Raw genomic sequence first — 26,134 nt, forward strand, 5'->3', positions numbered from 1 at the left:
GTCCTCCTCCTCCCTGGGCTGGACAGGCTAATCCTGTGCAGGACAGATGCAGCTCAGCAGATTTAGCAGCACAGGATTAGAGTCTGGTCTTCAGGCAGCAGTGAGAGGCGGTCAGTGGGACAGAGGGGACAGAGAGGACAGAGGGGACACTCCCATCCTGTGTGACGTGTTGATGTCTCCCTTTTCAGGGGGAGGAGAAATTCAATAAAAGAGACGTGTAAAATATTTCATAACCACAATAAGAAAGGAGATGAGTGTGTGTGATGAGAATTAAATTAAAGAATCACACAACGTTTTTACAGTGTGTGTGTGTGTGTGTGTGTTGTTGTTGTTGCTCTAATAGGATTCAGTGTGTTGACCTGCTTTCTGAAGGTTTTACCTTTGACCTCACACACACACACACACACACACACAGCATGAGATCAGAGCTCAGTGGTAACTAAAGTACTAAAGTACTGCTTTAATTCTGTTCATAACACTGCAAACATGAAAGGTGTCAGATGGGAATGTTGTACTTTTTACTCCACTGCAGTACATTTAGAATAAATGAGTACTTGAACTTCTGATACTCTCAGTACAATCTGCTGCTAACTCCTGTGTACTCTGACTGGTGACAGTATTACTGCTTTACCTCCCAGAGCTGGCTGTCCTGAACTAATCAAAGCTAATCAAAGATAATCAAAGTTAAACTGCATCGATACGTGTTGATATGTTCTGATGTGAACTGAACCGGACGTGTTGAAGCATGTGGAGGAATTAAAGCAGCCTGCACTGCCAGCAGGTGACATCAGAGCTGATCAGCCAATAGGCTCGCAGAGGCTGCCAGGGCTCAGCACACGAGCCACCTGCCACTGTAAACCGGGTCTTCGTGATCCTCCTCGGCTTCTCCTTTCTGCTTCACCTCCTCACTCTGGACTCAGCAGTCGTCTTAAACTCAAATCGAGGACGGAGGACAGAAGGGGGTGAGGACGAGGGTGAGTTTTCACACGGAGGAGGTGGATGTCTGTAGTGTGTAGAAGAGTTTTATCGTGTTTATGTGCAGCTAACAAACAACAAATCTGTTAACGCTGTGACGCGTGACTGCGAGCCAAACGTCGTTATCAAGTGACAGAAAAAATGCACAACTAAATGCTGGTGCTGAGGCAGGTGGAGGCAGGTGGAGGCAGGTGGAGCACGACTGAATGGAGGGGAGCGCTCACATGATTGGACGATGGATGGAACATCCAATCAACAATCCAGACTTTTTAGTTTCGCGCTGCACTTTCTGTACAACGTCAGCAGCTCTGCGCTGATCAGTTCTCAGACAGGAAGTGGGAAGCTGGTGGCTCCATCTGAAGACCTCCTGCAGCGCCGCTCTCATCACGTGTGGTCACTTTGTGTGGTCGCTCAGCTGCCACACTCTGGGACTCGTCCTCCACCTCCTGCGGACAGCACTGATCACACCTCTGTCAGCTGATTTACACCTGGGCAAACAGGCCTCAGGAGAAACCTGAAGAAGCTGGAGGCGAGTTCACAAAGAACTCAGATGTTCGCCTCAGATGTTCCTGCCACCAACCGCTAACTCAGCGCCTCTTTCAGTGTTTGGTACATTAACGTCCCTCTCAGCGTTGGTGTTCTGACGTCCTGCAGCTGGATGAATCCTCCTCAGAGAACCTTTCAGATGAGTCTTTGGTTTTTGGTGTGTTTCCTGACACTTTGTTCCACTTCCTGTCCTCAAAGCTCAGCCTAATCCAGTTATCTCAAACAGGCATCGCCTCCCGGCCGCTCAGATCCTCGTTAGTGTTAATTACCTGACCTCAATAAAAACCTCCACTGCCCGCTGAAAGATCCTGGTAACTGACTTTATTCACATGATGTCCATTTTGATCCTCTTACAGAGAAACATGCCAACCGTCAAGAGCAAGAAGAAGAAGCCGAAGAAGGAGGTCCATGATGGAGAGGAGCAGGGAGACGGTAAGAGGAGGCAGACCTGCTGCTCCACCCGACATCCTCTTCTCTCATGGTCCACTTTACCCAACTCTGTGATGTTCTCCTACAGCTGGTCTGGAGGTGGAGATGGAGGAAGTGACCAGTAGGAGCCCCAGCAGAGACCCTTTGACCCCAGAGCCACAGGATCCAGCACCACAGAAGAAGAAGAAAAAGAAGCGGACGCCAACCATGGGTAGCACAGCTGCACCGATGGTCTTTCATGCTGCCTTTTACACCAAAGCCAGAGCCGGGAACACACCTGACTTTAATGTTCGGCGAGCGGCAGGAGGACGAGCCGAGAATCAAATTAACACAGCAAAATGATGAGCTCTCAGAACCAAATTCAGCTTGTTCAGGAACACTTTGAGTTTGACATGTTCGTCAACACAGAGTTTCTACAACAATTTAAATCTTGATAAAAAGAATTTAGATGTTATGGAGACGGAGAGCCTTTGTCAGCCAAACCATCACAGTTCCCACCCACTGAGAGCATATAAAGGTGGACATCACCTGTACAGAGACGTGTCGGCCATCTTTTTCACGTCAGCGGTCACACAGGTGCAGGTGTTAGGTGTAGTTCTGACCTCTGAGACACTAATCTTCATCTGGAAAGCTTTCATGTCATCTTCTGCTCTGTCAGATCAGGACACAGAACATGTCGACATGCCAAACGGCAACATGGACGAGACCGGCATGGACGGACAGGAAGTGGCCGTTGCCGTTACCAGAAAGACCAGAAAGAAGCGGTGAGTCTTTTCACGGTTCATCCTGAGGGCAACGTGACCGAGTCCATCCGGTGTCCACACAGTGTGGACGTCTAAGTCCTTTGACAAAATCTCTGCAGGAAGGCGAAGGCGACGGAGCACTACAGCAACGAGCTGGGAGCCGAGGACGACGACATCATCACAGACGCCCAGTCCCCCATCCCCCAGACTTCCCTGTTCTCCGCCCCCCACGGCCACAGCCAGCCGGTTGGAAAAGTCTTTGTGGAGAGGAACCGTGAGTGTGAAATCTGACCCCTGATCAGCAAAACCACAACCTGAGCTGTGAGGCAACGTCGTGACAGTGAGATAAAGATCTGATCTGTGTGTGTGTGTGTGTGTGCAGGGCGTTTCCAGGCAGAGCGAGTCGATCAGCTCCGACACTCGGAGCTGATGGATGACTACATGGACCTCAGACAGATCTGGACCACCAGAGACGTTGCTATGAGGGTCCACAGCGGCTTCAGGTCACACACATTACACACACTCTCATACACACACACCTGTGTTTACCTGCATAGAACTATTTTCTCTCTGTATCAGCACACAGGAAGAAAGGTGCACCCCCTGGTGGAGGCTCGAGCTCGTCACAGGGCGGGATGCAGCTGTGATGTTAGCCATCTTAGTTAGCTTGGTTAGCATAGTTAGCCAGATTATTTTGGAATTTTTTTGGATTATCCTGAGGAACAGGATCATGATGTCTGGACATGGACATCAGTGCTGAGTGTCATCTAGTTCCATTAGAAGGCAGACGTCTCCACAGCTGATATCTCACACCAAAAGTGTCTGGACGCACTGCAGATAGGGGGTGAAATGTCCCTTTAAATGGCACTTTGTCCTCTTCATGTGTTTGGAAGTTTTGTCCAGTTGTTTGCTTAAGGTGCTCGGCCAATCAGAAGCCAGTATTTTTCCTGCTCACAGTGTAGCGTTGGCTAACTTGTCGTCCTGTGGTGTGTTCGCGGCCGACCCCTCTGCAGGGTGATCGGGCTCTTCTCTCACGGCTTCCTGGCGGGCTACGCCGTGTGGAACATCATCGTCGTGTACGTGTTGGCAGGTGACCAGATGACCACGCTGCCCAACCTGCTGCAGCAGTATCACCTGCTGGCCTATCCAGCTCAGTCTCTGCTCTACCTGCTGCTGGCCATCAGCACCGTGTCTGCGTTCGACAGGTGTGTGTGTGTGTGTGTGTGTGTGTGTGTGTGGGTGGGTGTGCGTGTGCTCGTTAAACATGTAAAACAGCGCAGTGAACCGTGGGAGAAAAGTGGCTTTGTGTTACCTGCAGGGTGAACCTGGCCAAGGCCTCCATGGCCCTGAGAGGCTTCCTGACGCTGGATCCTGCTGCTCTGGCGTCTTTCTGTGAGTGAGACAGAGCGTCCCGGGTGGGTGAACACGTGTCTCACGTGTCTGCTGTGTGTGACCTCTTCTCTCTGCTTTCAGTGTATTTCATAGCCCTGATCCTGTCCCTCAGCCAGCAAATGACCAGCGATCGCATCAACCTGTACCCCACGGCCAACGAGACTCTGTGGTGAGAACTCGTCTTCTGCTGTCTCTGTAGACTCTGTGCAGACGTCTGCGTCCTCAGGACACGTCTGCGCATGTGAGGATGGCAGTCACATCAGTTAAGAATCCGCCAGCTGTTGTCCGCTGCCATCTTCAAATGAAAGGATAAACACTTATGACATTTGCCCGACAGGAAAGGCAAAATAATTTAAGGTTATCACCACAACGTTTTTCTTCTGTCGCTGAGACACATGTAGGCCGGTCTTGGCGTCTTTCCCCCCGTGTGACCCGGACCCCCCTGATTCGGAGAATATTTTCTCTCTCGCCTCCTCCAGGCCTCCGGGCTCAGAGCAGCAGATCCTGCGGCCGTGGATCGTAGTGAACCTGGTGGTGGCGCTGTTGGTGGGCCTGGCGTGGGCTGTGGTCTCCACGCGGCCGGACGTCGATTACACAGAAGGTGAGTGGAGACGTCACGAGGTCAGTTAAGTCAGGGGGTTGAAGTGAGCTCAGATAACAATGATGAGCAGAGGGAAGCCTGCGCTGCTTTGTGATGTGCTTATAATGGGATCATTCAAAGTCAAAGTCAAAGTGTACTTTATTGTCAAAAATCTGTGTAACAGGGGTTAGCACAGAAAATTGAAATTTCGTTTGACCAGTCTCCAATGTGCAGTTAAAAACTAAACATGTAGGTAAGACAGTGACAATAATTACACACACACACCCATACACATACACCCAAACAAACACACACAGTGTGCAGGAAAAAGACAACATACTGATACAAACATGTACAATAAATACACACACACACACACACAGTCACAGCAGCAGAAGTACAGTCAATGGACATACAGGTATGTGCAGTAGAAATCATAGAAATTCATCATTCAAAGTGCTTTACAAAGATTGTTTATTAAAAGAATCTCCGTTTATGGGATCAGTTCCCATTGACCTGCGACCCCGTAACAACAGCGAAGCTTCAGGACGTTTTACCGTGTGAAACATCAGAGCACAGCTGAGCAGAGTTAACTGTGTTTCAGGCTGGACCGCACAGATGCTGTCAGTGCTGCACTTCCTTATTTCCATTTGATCCGTTTGTTTCTGCAGCTCTGGAGTTCACGGGTGTGCGTCACTGTTTCCCCGCAGTGTTGTAGAAAGTACCCACAAGTAATACTCCTGTCAAAGTACAGATACCCTGATAAAATATGACTTCAGTAACTGTGTCATTCTCAGTGCTGCCACCAGATGGCGCCAAAGTGAGGGCTGTTCAAACCCCACAGAGCGACAGTGAGGTTCGGGGTCAGGGTCCTGTCAGTGATGTGCATGTGTGTCACACCCTGAATACGCGAATGCAGTACCGTGCGTGTACACGATGTTTTTGTTTGTCTCTGCAGAGTTTTTGATGACGATGGAGGTGGAGGGATACCCGAGAGGAGACGAGACTCTGGATGTCCCTGCATGAGACTCAGCTGCTGAGTCATCTTTTGTCTTCACTTCATGTATGTTTTTGTACAATGTGTTATCTAGTGCTTTGTTTACCTCACTGTGATTTTGTAAATAAAGATAAACAGTACATGTACAGCAGAAGCTGTCAGTTGTTCGGAGTGTTACAGATTTTGACCACCGGGTGGCGCTGCCGCCATAAGAAATAACAACAGAAGAGAAGGGAGCGTTTGCTGTATTTCACTTGCAGTCCATGTTTAAGGCTACAGTAAAGATTAAAGATTAAAGATTAAAGTGACATATCTTGTCATTGGAGGGAACTCACTCCAACGAAATTTGTTCTCTGCATTTAACCCACCCAAGTGACGTGCACACACACACAGCAAACCCGGGGCAGTGGGCGACCGCGTGCAGCGCCCGGGGAGCAGTGGGGGTTAGGTACCTTGCTCAAGGGTACCTCAGCCATGGACACCGGGACGGGGAATCGAACCAGCGACCCACCGGTTACGGGTCCGACACCCTAACTGCTGATCCAGTAAATGTGTAACACCACACCCTACTGACTGAGGCTCGTTTAATCAGCTTCCCACGTTTAGTAAACATTTATAATGAAGATCTTTGGTGGCTCGTTGCTGGCAGAAATCACCTCTGATGGTCCCAGAAACTCTGCTCTCATGCAGGTAAAGCACCTGTTGGCACAGAGGAGTCCTGACTGCAGGGAGGCGTGCGTGCGGAACACCTGTCCGAAGAACACTCAGGTGTGGAGGATCACTACCGTGTGGCGTCTCTGCACGTTGCTTCGTATTATCACCCATCCGAGCACCGTACAAGGTTCTCGTGTTCAAATGTTTTCACTTTGTGCTACCTGATGGCAAACAGAGCTCAACATGTCCACGGAGCTTTATGTTTGTCTGACAACCTGTAGGTCATGACGGAGTTAGTCCGTGGGTTTACGTGCTTCTGTTGACCGGCATCGCTCAGCGCTCCATTTGAGATCCAGTAACGAATGTGCATTCAAGTGGTGTTAGAATAATCGGAAAAATCATGCCCTCTTGGGAAATGTTCCCGGGGACGACCGCCAAAGTCCAGCAACTCTGTGACTCGGTGGAAATGTTGTAACACGTCATATATGCATAAAATGACGGACAAAAGTAAACATTTGATTGACGGTTGGAATCATCTTATTACTTCACCTTTTAAAAGCTCATGAACACGGTCGGAAGAGCAACTTCCCAACTCCACATGAACTCCACACTTCTTTTCTCATAACATGCTGTTTTCACAAATGTACATGTATCGATGTAATCTGGCCACTGACATCATCCTCCTCTTCCGTCACATGTCGAGTGTGACAGAAAATTCCCACTCTTCGGTTATCGAGTCGTCGTAGGGATTTTTTCCCACATGCCTCTGAATGCAGCAGGATCCATCCAGTCAGCAGCGCGAGCCGCAGCCGTTAGTAAAACCATGTAAAGATGGCGGAGTTACAAATGCTGCTGGAGGAGGAAATTCCTGCGGGACGGAGAGCTTTACTGGACAGTTTCACTAACCTGGAGAGAGTAGCGGAGTACTGCGAAAGCAACTATGTCCAGGTACGTGCTGGTATTCAAAGTCCAGGTGTAGGACGTCAGGTGGAAGGATGTGTCATGTTAGCAGGGAGTGGGCGGTCTGGAGCGGGGGAGTGACGGCATGACAAGCCTCCGTTACCGTTAGCTTTTCGGTTAAAGTTAAAAGTCAGGCCGAATCTACTTTAAAATGCCAAACTGCTCGCCTCCAAACGTCCTGGCGCACACGCCTGCTTTCATGGGAAGTCCACTGTAATGACTGGTTTATAGTTAACCTACTTAAAATGTCGTGCACATCAGTTTTCACTTCTAAAAGTTGATTTGGCTTCATTGTGTTTTAGTTTGTGTGTGGCACGCGAGCCGAACGAACGAGCGACTGGTGTTTATTTGTAACATGTCCGCCCAACGCTTTGTAGGAGGCGTGTGACGTTTGTAGACGTGCAGGGACACAAATGGACATGTTCCAATGGGAGTCTGGTGGGACACTTCACCTCCCGTTTAGTGGCTCATAATGCAAGCCGTTCGCAGTGTGAATGTGCTCCTTATTTACTTGCTGTTGGAGGAAGACATCAATCACGACCGCACCGTCAGTTAAAGGTGGACGAGTGTGGCCCCAGCATGGCAGGATTCATCGTTTCTGAAACGAACTTCACTTCACACACCTTTGCTTCTGCAGAATAGAAACACGTCGATGGCAAAGACATGTGTCAGTTAAAATGTCAGGTGTCATACAGGTACATAGACAGGTAGACGTACTTTATTGATCCCAGGCTGAGAAATTGCAGAATGGGATGAAACCCTGAAAATACATTACTCATTAAAGTTTGTTAAGATAAGAAGTCTTTTAGTAGTGCTTTAATAGTATTTATTTATTTTAAAAACTCTTGTTGAGTTTTGAATGTCCTGAAGGTGCATTCAGGTGCTCCTCAGCTGCCAGGAGAAAGAGCAGCTGTTGCACTGGTAAAAGCTGATGAGGATCCAGACGAATACAGAAACACACCAGCTGTTACTACAGACAGGCTCCACAGTACTACAGTACTACTACAGCTAATACAGTACTTTTCCCGACATTTTAGGTGATGTGTTGGGACATCGGGAATGAATTCTGTTCATGGGAAGCACACTGATGTAACTTCCTGTGATCTACAGGGCTGCAGCTGATGATTTTCATTATTGACACTCATTTTCTCTGACAGAAAACAGTTTGATCTTGTAGCACAGGAACCAAATATTCAGTTTACTGTCGTCAGAGACAAAGAAAAGCAGCAAATTCTCCACAAGCTGAAGTGTGAAATAACATTCAGCGTGTTGGCTTTAATACAGCTGGAGAGGGAGTGTGTGTGTGTGTGTGTGTGTGTGTGTGTGTGTGTGGGCAGCCAAGACTGTAATGGCCAATTGTTCCTCCTCAGCACACTCTGAACACACACCTGTTCATCACTGTGTGTGTGTGTTTCAGTCATCATGAAGTCTGGTGGATGTTCGGTTCAAATGTCCGCCCAACCACGTAAAAATAATCAGCAGGTGGGACTCGGAGCGCAGAGGATCACAGAAATGATTAAACTTAGCTCTGACAGCCCAACAAGACGTTTCAGCAGAAGTTCTCACATTCATTTCTTTGGGAAAATGTGGAGAAACTCGACAGGAAACGACCGAATGGAAGGATTTTTCTTGGTTGTTGTTGCTGATCGAACTCTTTGATCCTTCGTTCCTTCGTCCTCTCACCAACCGACAGAACTGGTGACAACGACGGCCGGATGCTGCGTGTGTCCGGGTCTCCGCTCCACATACACACACACACACACACACACACACACACACACACTCACATACACACAACACTCTCACACATACACAACACACACACAACACTCTCACACATACACACATTGTCATCCCCCAACATCTGGTGAACAAGCTGAGTGCAATAGGCATCAACACTCCACTGTGCAACTGGCTGCTGGACTTCCTCACAAACAGACCGCAGACAGTCAGAGTCGGAAACAACTCCTCAGCGACCACCATCATAAACACCGGGGTGCCACAAGGATGTGTGCTTTCTCCTCTGCTGTTCACACTGATGACCCATGATTGCTGTGCCAGATCTGCAACAAATCACATCATCAAATTTGCTGACGACACAACAGTGGTGGGCCTCATCAGTGACGACGATGACACAGCATACAGGGAGGAGGTACACCAACTCATCAACTGGTGTGAGAGGAACAACCTGTCACTCAACGTCGACAAAACAAAAGAAATAACTGTGGACTTCAGGAAAAAACAACCACCACACATCCCACTCTTCATCAACGGCAGTGCTGTGGAGTCTGTGAAAAGCACAAAGTTCCTTGGAGTGCACATCACAGAAGACCTCACATGGACCACAAACACCACCTCCCTGGTCAAAAAAGCACAGGCACGACTCCATTTCCTGCGGAGGATGAGAAGAGCTGACCTCCCCACATCTGCACTCACCATCTTCTACAGGGAAACCATCGAGAGCATCCTGACCAGCAGCCTCTCTGTCTGGCAGGCAGCTGTCTAGCTGCAGACAAGAAGGCACTACAGAGGGTGGTGAGGACTGCAGAAAAGATCATCAGATCACCACTACCAGCCATTCAGGACCTCTACACCTCACACTGTTCCAGAAGAGCAATGACCATCATCAAAGACCCCACTCACCCAGCACATAAACTGTTCTCCCTACTACCATCAGGGAGGCGCTACCGCAACATGTGGTGCCGCACAAGCAGACTGAGAAACAGCTTCTTTCCACAAGCCATCAGACTCATCAACACACTGATGAACACTCCATGAACACTTCATGACATGTCACTTGCACTTTACTCTTTGCACCTTACATACTGCATCCTACTGCACATACCGGTATGTCCATTGACTGTACTTCTGCTGCTATGACTGTGTGTGTGTGTGTGTGTGTGTATTTTTATTGTACATAGTTTTATCAGGATGCTGTCCTTTTACTGCACACTGTGTGTGCCTGTTGTGGGTGTATGTGTATGGGTGTGTGTGCGTGTGTGTGTGGGTGTGTGTGTGTGAAATTATTGTCACTGTCTTACCTACATGTTTAGTTTTAGTTTTAGTTTTTAGTTTTTACTGCACATTGGAGACTGGTCAAACGAAATTTCAATTTTCTGTGCTAACCCCTGTTACATAGATCTTTGACAATAAAGTACACTTTGACTTTGACTTTGATACACAACACACATACACACACACTCAAACACTCACACACTCACACACACACGCACACACACACACATACACAACACTCACACACACACTCACACACACACACGCACACACACACACACACACACACATACACAACACTCACACACTCTCTCACGCACACACTCACACACACACACGCACACACACACACACTCAAACACTCAAACACTCACACACTCACACACTCACACATACACACACACGCACACACACACACACACACACACTCACACTCACACACACACACTCACACTCACACACACACACACACACACACTCACACTCACACTCACACACACACACTCACACTCACACTCACACTCACACACACACACACACCCTGCCCTGTCTCTTCTGTGTCCTCCACAGCTGGTCCTGGTTAGCTGTTAGCATAGGTTAGCTGTTGTAATGTAACTCAACCTCCTGCTGTGCATTGAAAACACACGGACCGTGTGTGTGTGTGGGTGTGTGTGTGTGTGTGTTTTGGGTTGAAACCATGGCGATTGGTTTTTCCAGCTGAAGCAGTTTCAGCCTCCACCTTCGGCGTTGGTGCCAGCAGCAGCTCCTGCGGGGGCGAAACAAGCTGAGCGTTTGGATCGATGAGGTTCTTATCAGCAGCCTGGCGGTTTCAAAGCTCAGCTGACGTGATTTCACACCTCACACCTTTTTATATCTGCAGTCTGTTCTGCGTGAGCTGCCTGCAGCAGCTGCTTGTTGTCATCCGGTCGAGGCGCCTGCGCGTCCCAGAATCCCTCACAACGACAGGAGCGCCTCACCTGACCACTCAGTTCACCAGTGAGCACACTGGAAACGTTTGTGTTGGACATGTGGTCGTCGTGCTGACCCGGCTGGTCCGGACCACTTGTCTTCCTGTGCCCGAGACGTGTTAACGGTTCAGCCTTCAGACTGAGGTCGGCGAGCGCGGCGGGGACGCGTAGCTGAGAGCGTCTGATGGCACACGTTAGCTTTGGTTCCCACTGGCTGAACTTTGGGTCTTTTCACTTAGGGATGTTCATAATGACTGACTTCCCTGATGTTTCACCAGGAAGTTTAAACTCTGGCTGGTTCACTCGTCCACAGGAAGACACCTGGGAAACAGTCAGTGAGTGAGGTTAAACGACCAGCTCGCTCATTAGAAATGCTGCTGAGTCGTTGGAACCGTTTGATGTCACGTGGCTTTAAATAAAGAGCAGAGGCTAAGCTAGCGTTAGCTGTGCTGCTTTTATGTATCCAGTTGTTGTGATGTGAACAAATGATTTAGCCAAACACCTGATGTGGATGTGAAGACGTGACAGTATGAGCAGTGACGCTCATTGCTCATTAGAGTATTTGTTCAAATGTAATCCTTCCATTTTGGCAGCATAATTAGCCCTCAGGCTGCCGTCAGCCGTTTGGTTGTGTTAGCTGAACGCAGCAGCAGGAGTGTGAGCAGGATTCAAAAAGAGGTCAGAGGAATCAGAGCGTGCACATGTACATCTGATCTGATTCATGACCCTCATGAATTCAGCTGGAATTGGAGTGTGTGTGTGTGTGTGTGTGTTGCTCTGTCCTCAGGCCTGAGGAGGCAGCCCTCCAACTGGGTCACAGCTAACAGGACATCAGATGGCTGCTGGGGAAGAGAAAATGCGAGATGTGAGGATGGTGTGAGGTCAGATCAGGTTTATTTATACGGCGAGGAGACGACGCCTCAGCCGGAGCCTCGATTACTCCCCAAAAAGCTTCAGAGACCGAGGAGGACCACTGTGCAGGACGGACAGACAGGACATGGACACAGTGAAATGACAGCATGAACAGCCAGGACAGAGAAGCACTGAGCTGCCTGTACTGTTGTTTACGGTCATATGTTGGATGTTCAACATCTGGATGTTGATGAAGGAACACCTTCTGACCAATCAGAATTCAGTCTTTTCTGTGGCCATAATTAAATAAACCAAATAGAAAGAGAGAGAGTGAGTGTGTGTGTGTGTGTGTGTGTTTCTTGTCAGCCTCAGGCTTGAATGAGTTAGCACTGACCTACATCATGCTTCATCTCACACTCACACACACAGACTAACATCAGTGTGTGTGTATACTGCAGGGCCAGTGAGAACACACACACACACAGTGTGTGTCTGTTTGCTGTGTCAGTTGTCTTCACTCACGTCCTGCTGTTTGTCACTTCATTACGAGTGAAGCCGCTCGGTGAAGGTCACTTATTGTGTGGTTGATGCGGCGCCTGCACTTCAGTCACACAGCAGCAGGCGACACTCAGGTGGTGACGTGGACTCAAAGCGTCCACTGAACGACTGACGGAAGTCTAAGACTCCGTGTCGAGCTCCACCCGGCGTGGTGGCTGTGGGTAACCGTAGATGTCAATGCAAAAATTAAACTGTGAGCTCTGATTTGTCCTGTGAGTGTGTGTGTGTGGTAATAAAATGGTGGCACTGAGTCGGTCTCCTGTCTCCCTGTAGTCAGCGGACAAGCAGCGGGCGCTGGAGGAGACCAAGAGCTACACCACCCAGTCCCTGGCCAGCGTCGCCTACCTCATCAACACGCTGGCCAACAACGTGCTGCAGATGCTGGACATCCAGGCCTCGCAGCTGCGCCGCATGGAGAGCTCCGTCAACCACATCTCACAGGTCTGCGGGGACACGGGGGGGACGCCGGGCCGTCAGCCGGGTTCACTTTACACTTCACATCGTACAACTGATCACAATCAAAGTCACGAGGCTGAAAAAGCACCGAGCAGCAGCACGCCTCCAGTCAGATAAGAAGAGAGTCGGGGGCTGCAGCGAGGCTCACGGGGGTCATCACGTATCACGCTGAGCCAACCGCTCGCGGCTCGGGAGGATGGAAGCATCCAGAACAAACAGCCCAAAGAAAAACTTAATCTGCTGCTGTAATGAGAAATCGACTGCTTGCTCAGTCAGAAATGTCCAAAAACTGCTCATCACGCTTTCCCAACGTGTCCGACCAACAGTCTGAAACCCCCAGGCTCTTCATGTACTGTCAAAGCTCCTGATGTTCTGAGAAGCTGGGAGCAGCAGGTTTATCTGTCCTTCTCCTCCTCCTCCACCTCTTTCTCCACCACCACCTCCTCCTCCTCCTCCTCCTGCTCTTCCTCCTCCACCTCCTTTTCCTCCAACACCTCCTCCTCCTCCTCCTCCACCTCCTTTTCCTCCAACACCTCCTCCTCCTCCTCCTCCACCTCCTTTTCCTCCTCCTCCTCCTCCTCCACCTCCTTTTCCTCCTCCACCACCACCTCCTCCTCCTCCTCCTCCTGCTCTTCCTCCTCCACCTCCTTTTCCTCCACCACCTCCTCCTCTTCCTCCTCCACCTCCTTTTCCTCCACCACCTCCTCCTCCTCCTCCTCCACCTCCTTTTCCTCCTCCACCACCACCTCCTCCTCCTCCTCCTCTTCCTCCACCTCCTTTTCCTCCTCCTCCTCCTCTTCCTCCTCCTCCTCCTCCTCCACCTCCTTTTCCTCCTCCACCACCACCTCCTCCTCCTCCTCTTCCTCCACGTCCTCCTCCTCCTCCACCACCTCCTCCTCCTCCTCCTCTTCCTCCACCTCCTTTTCCTCCTCCTCCTCCTCCTCTTCCTCCACCTCCTCCTCCTCTTCCTCCACGTCCTCCTCCTCCTCCACCTCCTTTTCCTCCTCCTCCTCCTCCTCCTCCTCCTCCTCCTCTTCCTCCCCTCAGCTCTCAGTGATCTGTATGATCAGGCTCCACTGCATGCAGAAATAATGAGATGCTTTCCTGTCTGTAAGCGTCAGGCCATAATCGCCTCTTAGTGTGTCGCACTCACATGTGTTACGTAGGCGAGTGTGTGGCGCTGCGAGGCTCCTCACACTCAGATGCTCCGTCAGAATCCAGCCTGCATTTCAGGAGAAGAGGAGCTCGGGAAGCCACGAGTTTGCATCGTCGGAGCTGTGATCAGGATGTGCCAGAGAAGTTAGAGCGAACACAGTGAGGACAGATGGTCACACATGTTAAACTGCCTTCCACTGAAGGATCCTCAGAGTGACAAACATTTCACACAGCAAACTGACCGTCACTCAAAGAGGCGGAAGCATTGATGAGTCAGTCACACACACACACACACACACACACACACACACAGCACTCTGTCACTGTTTCATGTTCCCCTCAGGATGAACTGTGAGAACTCTGGTGAGGCTCTGACGTTTCATCTGGCGCCACCATCAGGTGACGTTCACATCATCATCGTTAATCCAGTCGGTGTGTGTCTCCCCTCAGACCGTTGGTATCCACAAAGAGAAGGTGGCGAGGCGGGAGATTGGCATCCTGACCACCAATAAGAACACGTGTCGCTCACATAAAATCATTGCTCCGGCCAATCCGGAGAGACCGGTGCGCTACATCAGGAAGCCCATCGACTACAGTGTGCTGGACGACATTGGACACGGAGTCAAGGTGGGCTTAATGACGAAAGGCGTGATGATGCAGGTTATACTGTGTTTTCAGTCTGTGTCTTACTGAGTATGTGGAGTGTAGCACAGGTGCCATTAGTCGCCTGTTATAAACCCATTTGTTGAAGCTTTATAGTTTGTCCTCGCTGTTGTTTTCTCCTGTGTCTGCCTGCCTGTGTGGACCTGTCTTCCTCTCCGTCTGTCTGTCCATTCTGCCTGTCTTGTGTGTGAATGGCTGACGATGTTTACCTGATGCTGTCGCTCTGACGCTAACCTCTGAACTTCTCTGTCCTCTCTGCTCCCACTGCTGCTTTCACTGACGTGTTTAGTGGTTATTGAGGTTCAAGGTAAGGATGCACGACACACCTGTTCATAACAGATAGACAGTAACGCGGCTCAGGTAGAGTGACAAGGCTACGTTTACACCCAATGACAACCCGTCCAGACCTCACAGGTTGTTGCTAACAGCTGCTCATTGGCTGAAAACACGTCCAGTCCTGTGATGGACAAGCCTCTGACTGACTGCAGTCCTGCTGGTCTTTAGGCTGATAATGTGATGATGACGTTTCAGCTGTTGGCACACGTGACACAAAATGTCCATTTCAGAGTTAACAGTCGTCAGGACTCTCTGGTGCACAAGTGATGAAGACAGTTAATGAGTCGCCTCACACGTATGTGTAAACGTATTCCCACAGGTAAACGGTCAGCACAACATGAAAATAGGAGGGGGTCTCTCTCGGTCCAACCCCCCCACCCAGAAACCACCCAGCCCTCCGAGGGCCGGCAAGGGCATCTTAGGGTATGTACCAAACACACACACACACACTCTGTGCTCAGTAACGTCATGTTGTAAAAGCTTGTTGTTCTCTCTCCAAACATGTTGGACACACAGCTGTGTCTCCTCAGCTTTCTCTCTCTCATTCTGGAGCCTCTCTCTCTCTGTCTGTCTGTCTGTCTGCCTGTCTGTCTGTCTGTCTGTCCGACTGTGTGTGTGACTGTCTGTCTGACTGTCTTCCTGACTGTGTGTCTGCCTGCCTGCCTGTCTGTCTGTGTGTCTACCTGCCTGTCTCTCTGCCTGCCTGCATGCCTGTCTGTCTGTCTGTCTGTCTGTCTGTCCGACTGTGTGTCTGACTGTCTTCCTGACTGTCTTCCTGACTGTGTGTCTGCCTGCCTGCCTGTCTGTCTGTGTGTCTACCTGCCTGTCTCTCTGCCTGCCTGCATGCCTGTCTGTCTGTCTGTCTGTCCGACTGTGTGTGTGACTGTCTGTCTGACTGTCTTCCTGACTGTGTGTCTGCCTGCCTGCCTGTCTGTCTGTGTGTCTACCTGCCTGTCTCTCTGCCTGCCTGCATGCCTGTCTGTCTGTCTGTCTGTCTGTCTGTCTGTCTGTCCGACTGTGTGTCTGACTGTCTTCCTGACTGTCTTCCTGACTGTGTGTCTGTCTGCCTGCCTGCCTGTCTGTGTCTGACTGTCCGTCTGTCTGTCCGAATGTGTGTCTGCCTGCCTGCCTGCCTGACTGTGTGTCTGTCTGCCTGCCTGCCTGTCTGTCTCTGTCTGTCTGTGTGTCTACCTGCCTGTCTCTCTGCCTGCCTGCCTGCCTGTCTGTCTGTCTGCCGGTCTGTCTCAGCCTCTGGTTCCCCTCCATGCAGATGTTGTGAGGTCAGAGGCCATTTGTTTTTGTTGTTTAAACCGTGAGAGGCTGCAGCTGAACGCCACCTTCACTTGCTCACAGTGAGGTGTTTCCTCAGACAAGCACGACTTCAGCTGAGCTACGTCAGCACGCAGTTTGGCAGGAATCTTTGGCCTCGCACCACCTTGTCCCTCTGCTGGTGTGCACTTCCTGTTTGCCGCAGGTAACCTGCTGATAGGCCGGCTGTTTCTGTACAGCACCAGCAGGACTGTCGTCCCGCTGAAGGTGCCAAAGTGCCGCATAACGAAGGTTTGAGTGGGTGAAACCTGTTTACAGAACCTGTTTACAGAACGAGATGAGAGAGCGTGAGCTCAGAGGAAGAGACGAAGTGCGAACAGTGAAGCGAAGCTGCTGTCCACAAGCCAAATCCCTCCGTCAGCACAGACACAGCAGAGGACCAGTCCTTCTGTCGCCACACACAGATTTCAGCCTTTGAATCTGTCCTCTCTTTCATGACACTCTTGTTGTTTCTCTGACGTTGTTTGTATGGACTTTGGGAACCAAACCGACTCGGTCTGCTTCTTGTGCCTTTCTGTTCTTTCGTGATGTTCATTCGTTCTTCTTCTTCCCTGCAGACCTGTGATGCTGGAGGAGTTGTACTTTTCTAAAAATACATGTGCCCTTTAAATGACACCTGAACAGGTTTCTGTTTCTTTTGCATCCAGGGGCAACAGACACAAAGCAGCCTGTACTGAATGTGGAAATAATGTGATGTTGTGTTTATGTACTGAGCTTAATGTTTGATTAGAACTGTTTATTGGTAGCTGTGACGGAGTTACAGCGCCCCCCTGTGGCTCCTCAGAACACATGAATAACAGCATCTGACTTCTTGTCAAAGTAACCCTGTCTCCACCCTCACCTCGTGCCTGTACAGGAAGAACTCCCCCTACAGGACACTGGAGCCAGTGCGCCCCCCAGTGGTGCCCAACGATTATGTCTCCAGCCCCACCAGAAACAATATGGCTGCGGGACAGTTTCCCAGTCCAGCCCGCACCGCCACCCTCAACCATCGGCCGCGAACGTACAGGTAGCCGGGTCAGCGCGTAAACATGGCTGCCATAAGCTCGCTCTCTGACGGAGCAGTTTTCACTGTGTTTTCTCTCTGTGGAGCCTTTTAACTTTGACATTCAGCACATCCATACGAACAGTTCAAACTGCAGCTTTAGACATGTGTGACTCCTCAGTGCACTGCGAGGTTCACAGTGAGGTGAGTGCTCCTCCCGGCGCTCCTCCTGGCGCTCCTCCCAGTCAGGACTGGTGGATGTGCTGAAGAAGTTGAGACAAACCACTAACACGCCTTCTTCTCTCATGTCCAGCTGATCTCATACCGCTTGACTGAAACGAGCAAACGTTTTGGATGTGTTTGAGGGTTGTGACTGTTTCATACTTTCTAATCCTGCATGTTTTACTGTCAGCGCGAGTCTCCCTCCACACAAACAGGAAACGCTCGTCTCATATGAGCTCACATTAAAGACAGGTTGAACATTTTGGGAAATACATTTGCTTTCTCACCAAGTGTTAGACACCACTCTCACATCTGTGCATTTCAGTGTGAAGTTAGCCTAGCTTAGCATATACACAGGAAGCAGGGCCAAGCGGATAGTCTGACTTGTTTTTATACACGGGTTTCTGTTCTGATGAACAAACAACATAAAATGTGTGGGTTAGTGAGCTTTAGCGCTCGACAGGCTAACTGTTTCCAGTCCACTCTTCATGCTAAACCAGGCTAAGCTAAGCTGCTGCTGGCTGTAATCTGTAATCTAATGTGTGCTTCCCAAAATGTTGAACTAACCCTAAACCGTAATGAAGTTTGGACAGAAGAAAATTTGATGTGGCAGTGAAATAGCTGATTATTGTTCTCCCGGAGCGTTTGCTCGTCTCACGTCGCGTTCGGTGTTGCGTTTCCTCCTGCAGTGATGCTCAGTGTTGTTCACTGATCAGACCGTTCATATGGTCGCTGTGGTGAGCAGCAGATTCACAGACGTTACACGTTAAATGTCAGTTTAACAAATACAAAAAGTCTTTATTCATCTGTCTGGCTGAAACTGATTCTGTTTTCTTGTTTTTCCTTCAAATTGAATTTAACATGTCGCGTGAGCTGCAGTGTTTCCTCGGCTCCTCTTGAGCTTCATCTCAGTTTGTGTTTGGACAAAAGTGAAACTTTACTGTTTGAACGTACAGCAGCATCACTGCTGAGTGAACACACGGGACACAAAGTGTTGACTTCCTGCTTCTGTCCTCGCAGCTGATTGGCTCTCCGTTTGGAGCTGGACTTTCTCTGTCTGCTTTCTGTGACTGTGACGCCTCGCTAGATGGGAAAAGAAGACACATATTTTCAAAATAAAGCACATGCAGATTTATTTCAAATCTCAAGAAAATGTTTTCACACATGTTTTAGAAGCATGAGCACATTGACAGTTTCACCTCAGTATTGAATACTTAATTTGTTTTTAATGACGTTATTTACTTTATGAGTTGCTGAGCCAATGAGACAGCAGGCATCATCTTTGCTGTCCAATCACAGCTCTGCTACAAGCTTTCCCATCCAGTCAGCCAGTCAGGTCCTGCAGCTTGTCGTGTTTTCGTTGCTTCTGTGCTGACCTGAACGCCACTCGCCGCTGCTATGACTTCACTGTGCTTTTACTTTGAAGTTTCAGTAACCGTGTGTAGTTCCATAATGTAAATCGTGTGTGTGTGCGCGCGGTGCGTGCGTGCATGCATGCCCGTGCGTATGTGTGTGTGCAGTGGTAGCAGTGGAGGCAGCCATCCCAGCAGCAGCAGTCGAAGCAGCAGCAGGGAGAACAGTGGCAGTGGCAGTGTGGGTGTTCCCATCGCCGTGCCGACGCCCTCCCCTCCCTCCACCTTCCCAGGTAACACGCACACATGTTCACACATTCTGATGATGAAGCTGTGGTTTCCTTGCTTTCTACGTGAACCTTCCTGCTTCTCCTTCCTTCTTTCCTGTCCTGCTCCTAAAGTTTCCCCGACCGCTGGACCGGCGAGTTCCTCCTCCACTGCTCCTAACTCCTCCCCCTCCCCGACTCCTTCCTCCTTCTCCTCCTCTTCCTCCACTACGACCTTAACACAACCCAACGCGCCTTTGCCACCAAACTCGCCCTCAAAACACGCTGACTCGCCTCCTCAGCCAAACTCACAATCAAACGCACCCACCAGCACGACCCCGCCCTCTAACCCCGCCCCCGGCACGTCCGAGGTCCAATCAGGTGCTTTGCCTGGAGAACAGTCTCCCCTCCTTCCTCCTGCCCCTCCTCCTCCTCCGCTCTCCTCCTCCTCCTCCTCTTCATCACCTGCTGAAGGTGAGTTTCTCCAACCAGACCGCCTCCATCTCCAGGTTCTCCACCCTCCCTCCGTGTGCTCTCCATTTGACTGATGACAGAAAGTCATGTGCTGAGTGTGGGGCTGACAGGATGATGAGGAGTGTGACAGCTCATCTTCCTGTTGGTTTTTAATCTTCAGCGATTACTTTCATGTCCAAATGAAGCTGGCATCAGGCTGTGTTTTCTGATTGATTAGTCTCTGCTGTCTGTTGGAAGAAAACAAAGATCCTGTGAGTCAGTATTTTGAGAAAGTTTCTCATTAAATTGAGAGTTTTGGCATTTCTGTTTAAAAAGTGACTGAGAGGAGCTGATTATTAAAGTAGTTTCTGATTGGTTTTCTGTCCATAGATGAATCAGCTGATGATCTCTTCATCTGCTGCTCACCATCTGTCCTCTCAGCTGATCTCATCTCCCTTCACCTTTTCATTGCTGCTGCACTTTGCTCTTTAATGCACTCATTCATTCAGGTGTTCAGTCTGTGTTCACTCTTCGGGTGTGAGAACCTTTTCGTTGGTCACCAAACTGGTTCCTCTCTGCTCTGTCAGGTCCCATCGTCCCTCAGTTCTACAGTATGAACCGGCCTCAGCCTCGACAGCAGACTCCACAGGTGGGGGGGTCGCTACCCTACCGCCGCCCCCCCTCTGTGACCGGTCAGCCAGTCGTAACACAGAACCAGGTGAACGGCGGCCCCTGCTACAACCAGAGCCCAGGTACACACCCCTGATAGAGTCCAGACCCTCAGTCACATCAGAGAGTCTGAGACTCGAAAAGACATTTGACAAGAAGGTGGTGGTGTCAGCGGAGTGTGAAGCTCAGTGTGTGACTGAACTGTGATTTGTGTGTTGGCAGCCTCCCCCCCGCCTCCCTCCCTCCTCCAGTTCACTCCTCAGCTTCCTCTCATGGGTTTTGTTGCTCGAGTTCAGGAGTCCAGTAAGTATTTCTGTGCTCACGTTTACTGATTCAGTGGTGCATCACATCAGTGTTTGGTTGTTTCTGCTCTCGTGAGTCATCTTTACGGTCTTTCAGTAAAACACAATCGTTTTATTTCACTAAATCAGTTGTGTAGGAGGTTTGAGGTGTGAAGCACCTGGTGGAGCTGGACCTTCACCTTGCAGACCTGCAGTGCTCTCAGCCTCTGCAGAGCATCGCTTCTCTTCTGTTGAGTCCGTGCTGCGGTAGATCTGGTTCACACCACAAGCAAACCGCTTGTTTCAGGAGCTGAATGAACCCAGAAAAAATCCCGAAAGGGACAACAAACAAACTCTTAAGGCGATAACAAAATGATTTTTATCCCCACAAACTCAGTTTGATTTGCAGAACTCAGCAGAAAAAGAAGCTGACATGATCACACAAAGAAAAGGGATGTTTTTGCAGAGTTCTGTGAGTCCAGTCCAGGTTTTCCAGGACTGAGCTGCCGGCTGTATGAGAGCCTTCGTCCTGCAGGTGGTGAGACAAACTGATGTGGTGGATGAGTGACAGATGGACGTGAGGGGGACAAAACGTCCTCACTTTTCTGCACGTGAAGAGAAAGGACCATGCTGGGGCGTGAACTGGGGATGGATCAGTGAGTCCAGTGAACCATGTTGGAGGTGTTTGTAGGAAAGTGTCTGCAGGTGTACAGCAGATGGACCAGTTTGGACTGGACCTGCAGGTCTGAGGGTGGATGGTGTTGACTGGTCCTGGTTGCAGGTGCTTTACATCAAACATTCAAATGTGTTATGTTTCAAACCATCCATTTACTTTTTCATGTTCACATCTCCCCTCCTCCTCCAGTCTCAGACGCCTCTCCTCCCCCTCACCCAGCTGCTGAGAGCCAATCAGGGCCTGAGGAGGGCCTGCCCTCCCCGCAGCCTTTGGAGGATGGACATGAAGAGGAGGACTCAGCAGTTGTGGAGTACAACGATCCATACGCTGAAGAAGACCCCCCCTGGGCCCCCAGGACCTACCTGGAGAAAGGTACGCTAATCAGGACAAAACGTCTCCCGAATGTCTAACAAGATAAAGTATGAAGACAAAAGGTCAAAGGACAGCTTCTCTGTCACATCATCATCATGTTTCCTGTCCATCACTCAGCAGCATCTTCTGTGTGTGAAACCTTTTAGTCTGTCTGTCTGTCTGTCACTCAAAGGCAAAATATCTGAAACACGCTGAAGATTGGTACTAATATTCTGAAGTCTTTGTCGCCCCCCAGTGGTCGCCATCTACGACTATACAGCAGACAAGGAGGACGAGTTATCGTTCCAGGAAGGAGCCATCATCTACGTCATCAAGAAGAACGAGGACGGCTGGTTCGAAGGCGTGATGAGCGCCACCACCGGTCTCTTCCCTGGAAACTACGTGGAGTCCATCATGCACTACGCCGACTGAACAAACACCGGCCACAAGGCACAAGTCGGCTCAGCTCTGTTTCTGTTTTTTCTTCCTTAAGGTTCACACTAACCAATCACAAGCAAGTCAGAGCTTGTGAACACAAATCACTAATATTGTATTGTGAGTGCGGTTTACTGGACAGACGTCCCATCTTCTGAGCTCAGCGTCCGTCTGCTGTCTGCCCGTCAGGCCTTGTGTGTCAGGTCGTTTGCTGCTCAGATGATGTTCCTCTGTTGTTGGAGGACTGACTTGTTACCACAGGAGTCCGTGTGAGAGGACACGAGTGACCAGCGTCTTGAATTTTCACAAGGACTCCACAGTTTGTTGATGCATGTTAAAATTACTTCAGCGCTTCTCGTTGTGTTCAGCTCTTTACAGTCTTTGTGAGGAGAAGACACTGTAGTTTGTCTTCTCCGGGCTTCTGTAGTTTTGCCCTCCCACCGTTGTCCCCTCACTGACCCCAGCGGGGCGCGTCCACAAGCTGTCCCACGCAGTGAAAGGAAGCTAAGCCAGAGCCGCTCATGCACTAAACACTAAGGTCTGAGACTCAGTCAGTCTCCGCTTGTAGTTTATCATTCCTCTTCCTCCCTCTGTTTTACGGTTAGGTTCCTGCTCTCTGATTGGCTGGAAAGTCAGTCAGGAAAAATGACTCGATACCTATACAAACCCGGAGGTCTGGTTCACTGCTGAATACTCTGTTTGGCCTCTCGGCATGTTGTGTGGAGGCTGTCTGGTGGACTCGCTGCTTTTCGTCTCTGAAACCAGACGCCGTCCCTGCAGTGTTTTCATGAATTTTTGAGTGGATATCAACAGTATTGATTTCTTCTGTTTTACAGCTTCTGCATCGTGACTGAAAGTAGCACAAGCTAAGCATCTTAAATATGTGCAGAAGTCGGTTTGTTTTCTGTCCTTTCACTGTCTCTTGGGATATAAAAGCCACCGTGTGACGGACCAGACGGTCACGTCTGCAAACTGTAAGTTCATATTCTCTGTCCGACTCTCCCCAAACCCCTCGTCATTTGCCTTAACAAATATCCTCAACCTTCTTACCTTCTCAGGAGCCTCGTTGTCTGTCTCTGGAGTTCAAAACTGAGAAAGGAATTAGAGATGAAACTGGGGGGCGGGGTAGTTAGACGAGCTTTGACTCTAATCCAAGTGAAGAACGATTGAAGTCATCCTGCGTCATCGCTCTCCTCGCTCTCCTCGCAGCTTCTCTGATGTGAAGACTGTGGTCTGTTTCTGACACAAAGAAAGAAAGAAACAAAAAAAAAAAAACAAATGACCTTAAACACATCAGAAGATCAGCGTGGAGGAAGGCAGGAAGTCAGGTGTTTACCCCACCTGGCTCTCATCGCTGCAGTGTTGACTCGTTTCTGAGACTGTTCATTTCATCGTGACCATCAAAAACGCCAGAAGATAAAAATCTGATTCAGACTCTACACTTTGTGTTGTGTTAATGTCCACCCAGCTGAACAGAAGTTAACACGTTACTGCTCCGTTAGGTCTCCAGACATCCAGTCCAGACTCGATCTCTTCATACCAAACTCCATGAATTCACTCACGTGTGGTCTGAGCCTTTTCGGTCGTTGTGGTTTCGCTGCTTTGGCCTGTCCCGTAGTCGTCGTAGTGAAGTGAACCTGACCAAAACGCCGGGTGGAGGTCTTCAGACCTGTTGCCAGTTTTGAAGTTTACGGTGTTGTTTGCCTGCATGCCTGATACATGACTGATATTTTTATTTACAGTGACTTCATATTCTCGTTGTTTGGATTTTCTTCTATAGTTTCAGCAGCTTGCTTTTCTTCTCTGGAGGTTGTGATGTTTTTGTTGAGTGCCGTTTGGTTGTAATGGCCCTTTAAAACTGTGTGTTTGGACTCCAGGCTGAGGCTCTGTGTGCCATGTATCCAGATGTTGTGGTGTGGATGCAGCTGTGTGAACAAAACATTCCCGTATGGACTCTTATCGTGACTCTGGACCTGAAAACAGCATTTCTGTGTTGTATGGTCTTATTTAAGAGGCATTTTACCACAAAAACCAGAGTGTGCCAATTGTGTGGACAGCTGACGTATAAAGATGGCCGACATGTCGCCACTTCCTCCCACTGAACAGAAACCAAAACATCCCTAATATGAGTGCTGCCATCTTGTTCTGGTGATGTCATTTGGAACCAGAGTCTGTGCAGTAGTGACTGGGAGGTGGAGCCGCAGTATTGAGTTCCCGCCCACACACCCATCTGAGCCAATCGGGAGCAGCACTCAGCTGTCAATCATCGTCATGTTTCAGCCACTCTTTATAGCATCAAATAACAAAACCAAAGTGATCAGAAAAATGAACAAATGAACAAACATCACCGTGATCAGAACTTCCTAAAATTTATTTGACGTGTACTTTGAGTTTTTCGTTTGGCTCATGTCCCATCTGCTAACATGGAGGGGGAGGAGCTTATGAGCTTTACTGCAGCCAGCCACCAGGGGGCGTCCAGATGTTTGGGCTGCACTTTTGGGAGCTCTCATCTTTATGTACACTTAGTGGTGTAGATGAAGTTGTATTACACATATTTTTAGCCATGCTAGTGTGAAAAGTTAAAAACTCTGATACTCTGACTTTTCATCGCGCGCCATCATCAGGTTATTTCTTGTGACTGCAGACAGCCAAAGTGAGCCCAGTCACCCTCTGGATGTTTTTCCAACCAGACTGATCTGTGAACCGTGAAAGTCTGGATCAAAGTTTTGGCTGTCTTTGGCTGTTTTGATGTGCTGGTTCCTCGACATGTTGGCTGGACTCTGGTTTTTGTTTTGCCTGCAGTATCCCTTTAACCAGTGTGGAGTGAGAAATGAGATGATCTATGAAACGCTCCAGGTGGCTTCTCTCAGGCTGATTTTACCAGGAACCCGCTTCATCCTCCTCCGGTTCATCAAAGTCTAACAAATCTCACAGCAGCTCTCTTTCCTGTCAGCAGTGTGAGGAGGCCACTCAATATGTGGTCTAGAAAACTTGTCCCATTTTTGCATGATTCACCTTCCAAATCACATCTGTTCCTGGTTGAACGTGATGTCTGCAGAAGCTTTCTGCTCGCCTGTAAGAACGAACAAAGTAAAACTAAATGTTTTAACAGCCAGTCTGTGTCACTGTCTCTTATTTCATTCTGTCCACAGGATGCTGCCAGGGCCTCGTGGGGAGAGGGAGAGAGAGAGAGAGAGAGAGTGTGTGTGTGTGTGTGTGTGTGCGTGTGTGTGTGTGTGTGTGTGTGTGTATGTGTGGTCCCAGTGGACTCTTCGTGTGTATCTTTAAAAGAGTTCAGGCATTTCTGTCCTCACCAGATGTAAAAACTGCTTCACCTTCAAAGCCACAGAGGAGCCAATCAGAGCATGTGGTCACGTGACAGGAAGTTACAGGTAACTGAGCAGATCATACCACTGTGTCAGGGTAACAGGTGTGGAGGAGGTTGGCCCAGTCGTCAGCAGGTGGGAGAGCAGCCAACATGGCTGCAGATTCAAAATCAAAGTAAACACAAATCAACACATAAGACCATTTTATACAAACAGGAAATGATGCAATATGTGTGATGTCAGAAATCAAACTGATTTAGTGAAGGTCTACCTTATCTTAAAAACAAAACATTTTGTAAAGGCTTTTAGCCGGTGTTAATCTGTCACTTTTATTGACTGCAGGTTTCTTTCACGTGAGACTAAAATGATAAAAACGAGAGTGTGAAGCCTCTTTACGTCCTGGATCCACTCAGACCACAAAGCCTCGGAAGGCTCGAACCGTCCGTCAGTCCTCTGATAACCGCACGGCACCTGAACACAACTGAGGAGTTCAAACCGCCTAACAAACTC

General features: G+C 49.4%; 2 protein-coding genes and 1 long non-coding RNA gene across 16 annotated transcripts; 2 read left to right on the plus strand and 1 right to left on the minus strand.

Moving 5' to 3' along the window:
• The first annotated feature begins 823 nt into the window (after positions 1–823).
• Positions 824–5,810, plus strand: LOC124066851 (transmembrane protein 237A-like). Of its 2 annotated transcripts, XM_046403665.1 has the most exons (11): positions 825–974; positions 1,878–1,953; positions 2,039–2,161; positions 2,609–2,714; positions 2,813–2,967; positions 3,076–3,196; positions 3,707–3,898; positions 4,012–4,085; positions 4,167–4,254; positions 4,565–4,686; positions 5,624–5,810. In XM_046403665.1, exons 2-11 carry the CDS (start codon positions 1,884–1,886, stop codon positions 5,689–5,691), a joined length of 1,119 nt encoding a protein of 372 aa, XP_046259621.1. In that variant the 5' UTR covers positions 825–974; positions 1,878–1,883; the 3' UTR covers positions 5,692–5,810. The 2 variants fall into 2 exon arrangements, with proteins under 2 accessions (XP_046259622.1, XP_046259621.1); XM_046403666.1 differs by lacking the exon at positions 4,012–4,085 and having other exon boundaries at positions 824–974.
• On the minus strand, positions 5,116–6,734 carry LOC124066884. Its single transcript, XR_006844658.1, has 2 exons — positions 6,319–6,734; positions 5,116–5,405 (listed from the first exon to the last, which is right to left on the minus strand). It is a non-coding gene; the product is annotated as an uncharacterized LOC124066884 (long non-coding RNA).
• A 281-nt stretch (positions 6,735–7,015) lies between these two features.
• LOC124066842 (abl interactor 2-like) lies at positions 7,016–25,413 on the plus strand. 13 transcript variants are annotated; one of them, XR_006844652.1, is made up of 12 exons: positions 7,016–7,264; positions 12,943–13,110; positions 14,731–14,907; positions 15,233–15,250; positions 15,599–15,702; positions 17,465–17,617; positions 19,336–19,460; positions 19,569–19,907; positions 20,474–20,638; positions 20,778–20,858; positions 21,303–21,617; positions 21,732–21,871. XR_006844652.1 is itself a non-coding variant. In XM_046403641.1 (12 exons), the coding sequence occupies exons 1-12, from the start codon at positions 7,148–7,150 to the stop codon at positions 22,293–22,295; spliced, it is 1,806 nt and encodes a 601-aa protein (XP_046259597.1). In that variant the 5' UTR covers positions 7,016–7,147; the 3' UTR covers positions 22,296–25,413. The 13 variants fall into 13 exon arrangements, 11 of the variants coding, with proteins under 11 accessions (XP_046259597.1, XP_046259599.1, XP_046259604.1 ...); XR_006844653.1 differs by having other exon boundaries at positions 21,303–21,492; positions 21,702–21,842; XM_046403641.1 differs by lacking the exon at positions 21,303–21,617 and adding an exon at positions 22,120–25,413 and having other exon boundaries at positions 21,702–21,884.
• The last annotated feature ends 721 nt before the right edge of the window (positions 25,414–26,134 follow it).

The sequence above is a fragment of the Scatophagus argus genome, chromosome 11, assembly GCF_020382885.2.
Source record: "Scatophagus argus isolate fScaArg1 chromosome 11, fScaArg1.pri, whole genome shotgun sequence".
Classification (NCBI taxonomy): domain Eukaryota; kingdom Metazoa; phylum Chordata; class Actinopteri; family Scatophagidae; genus Scatophagus; species Scatophagus argus.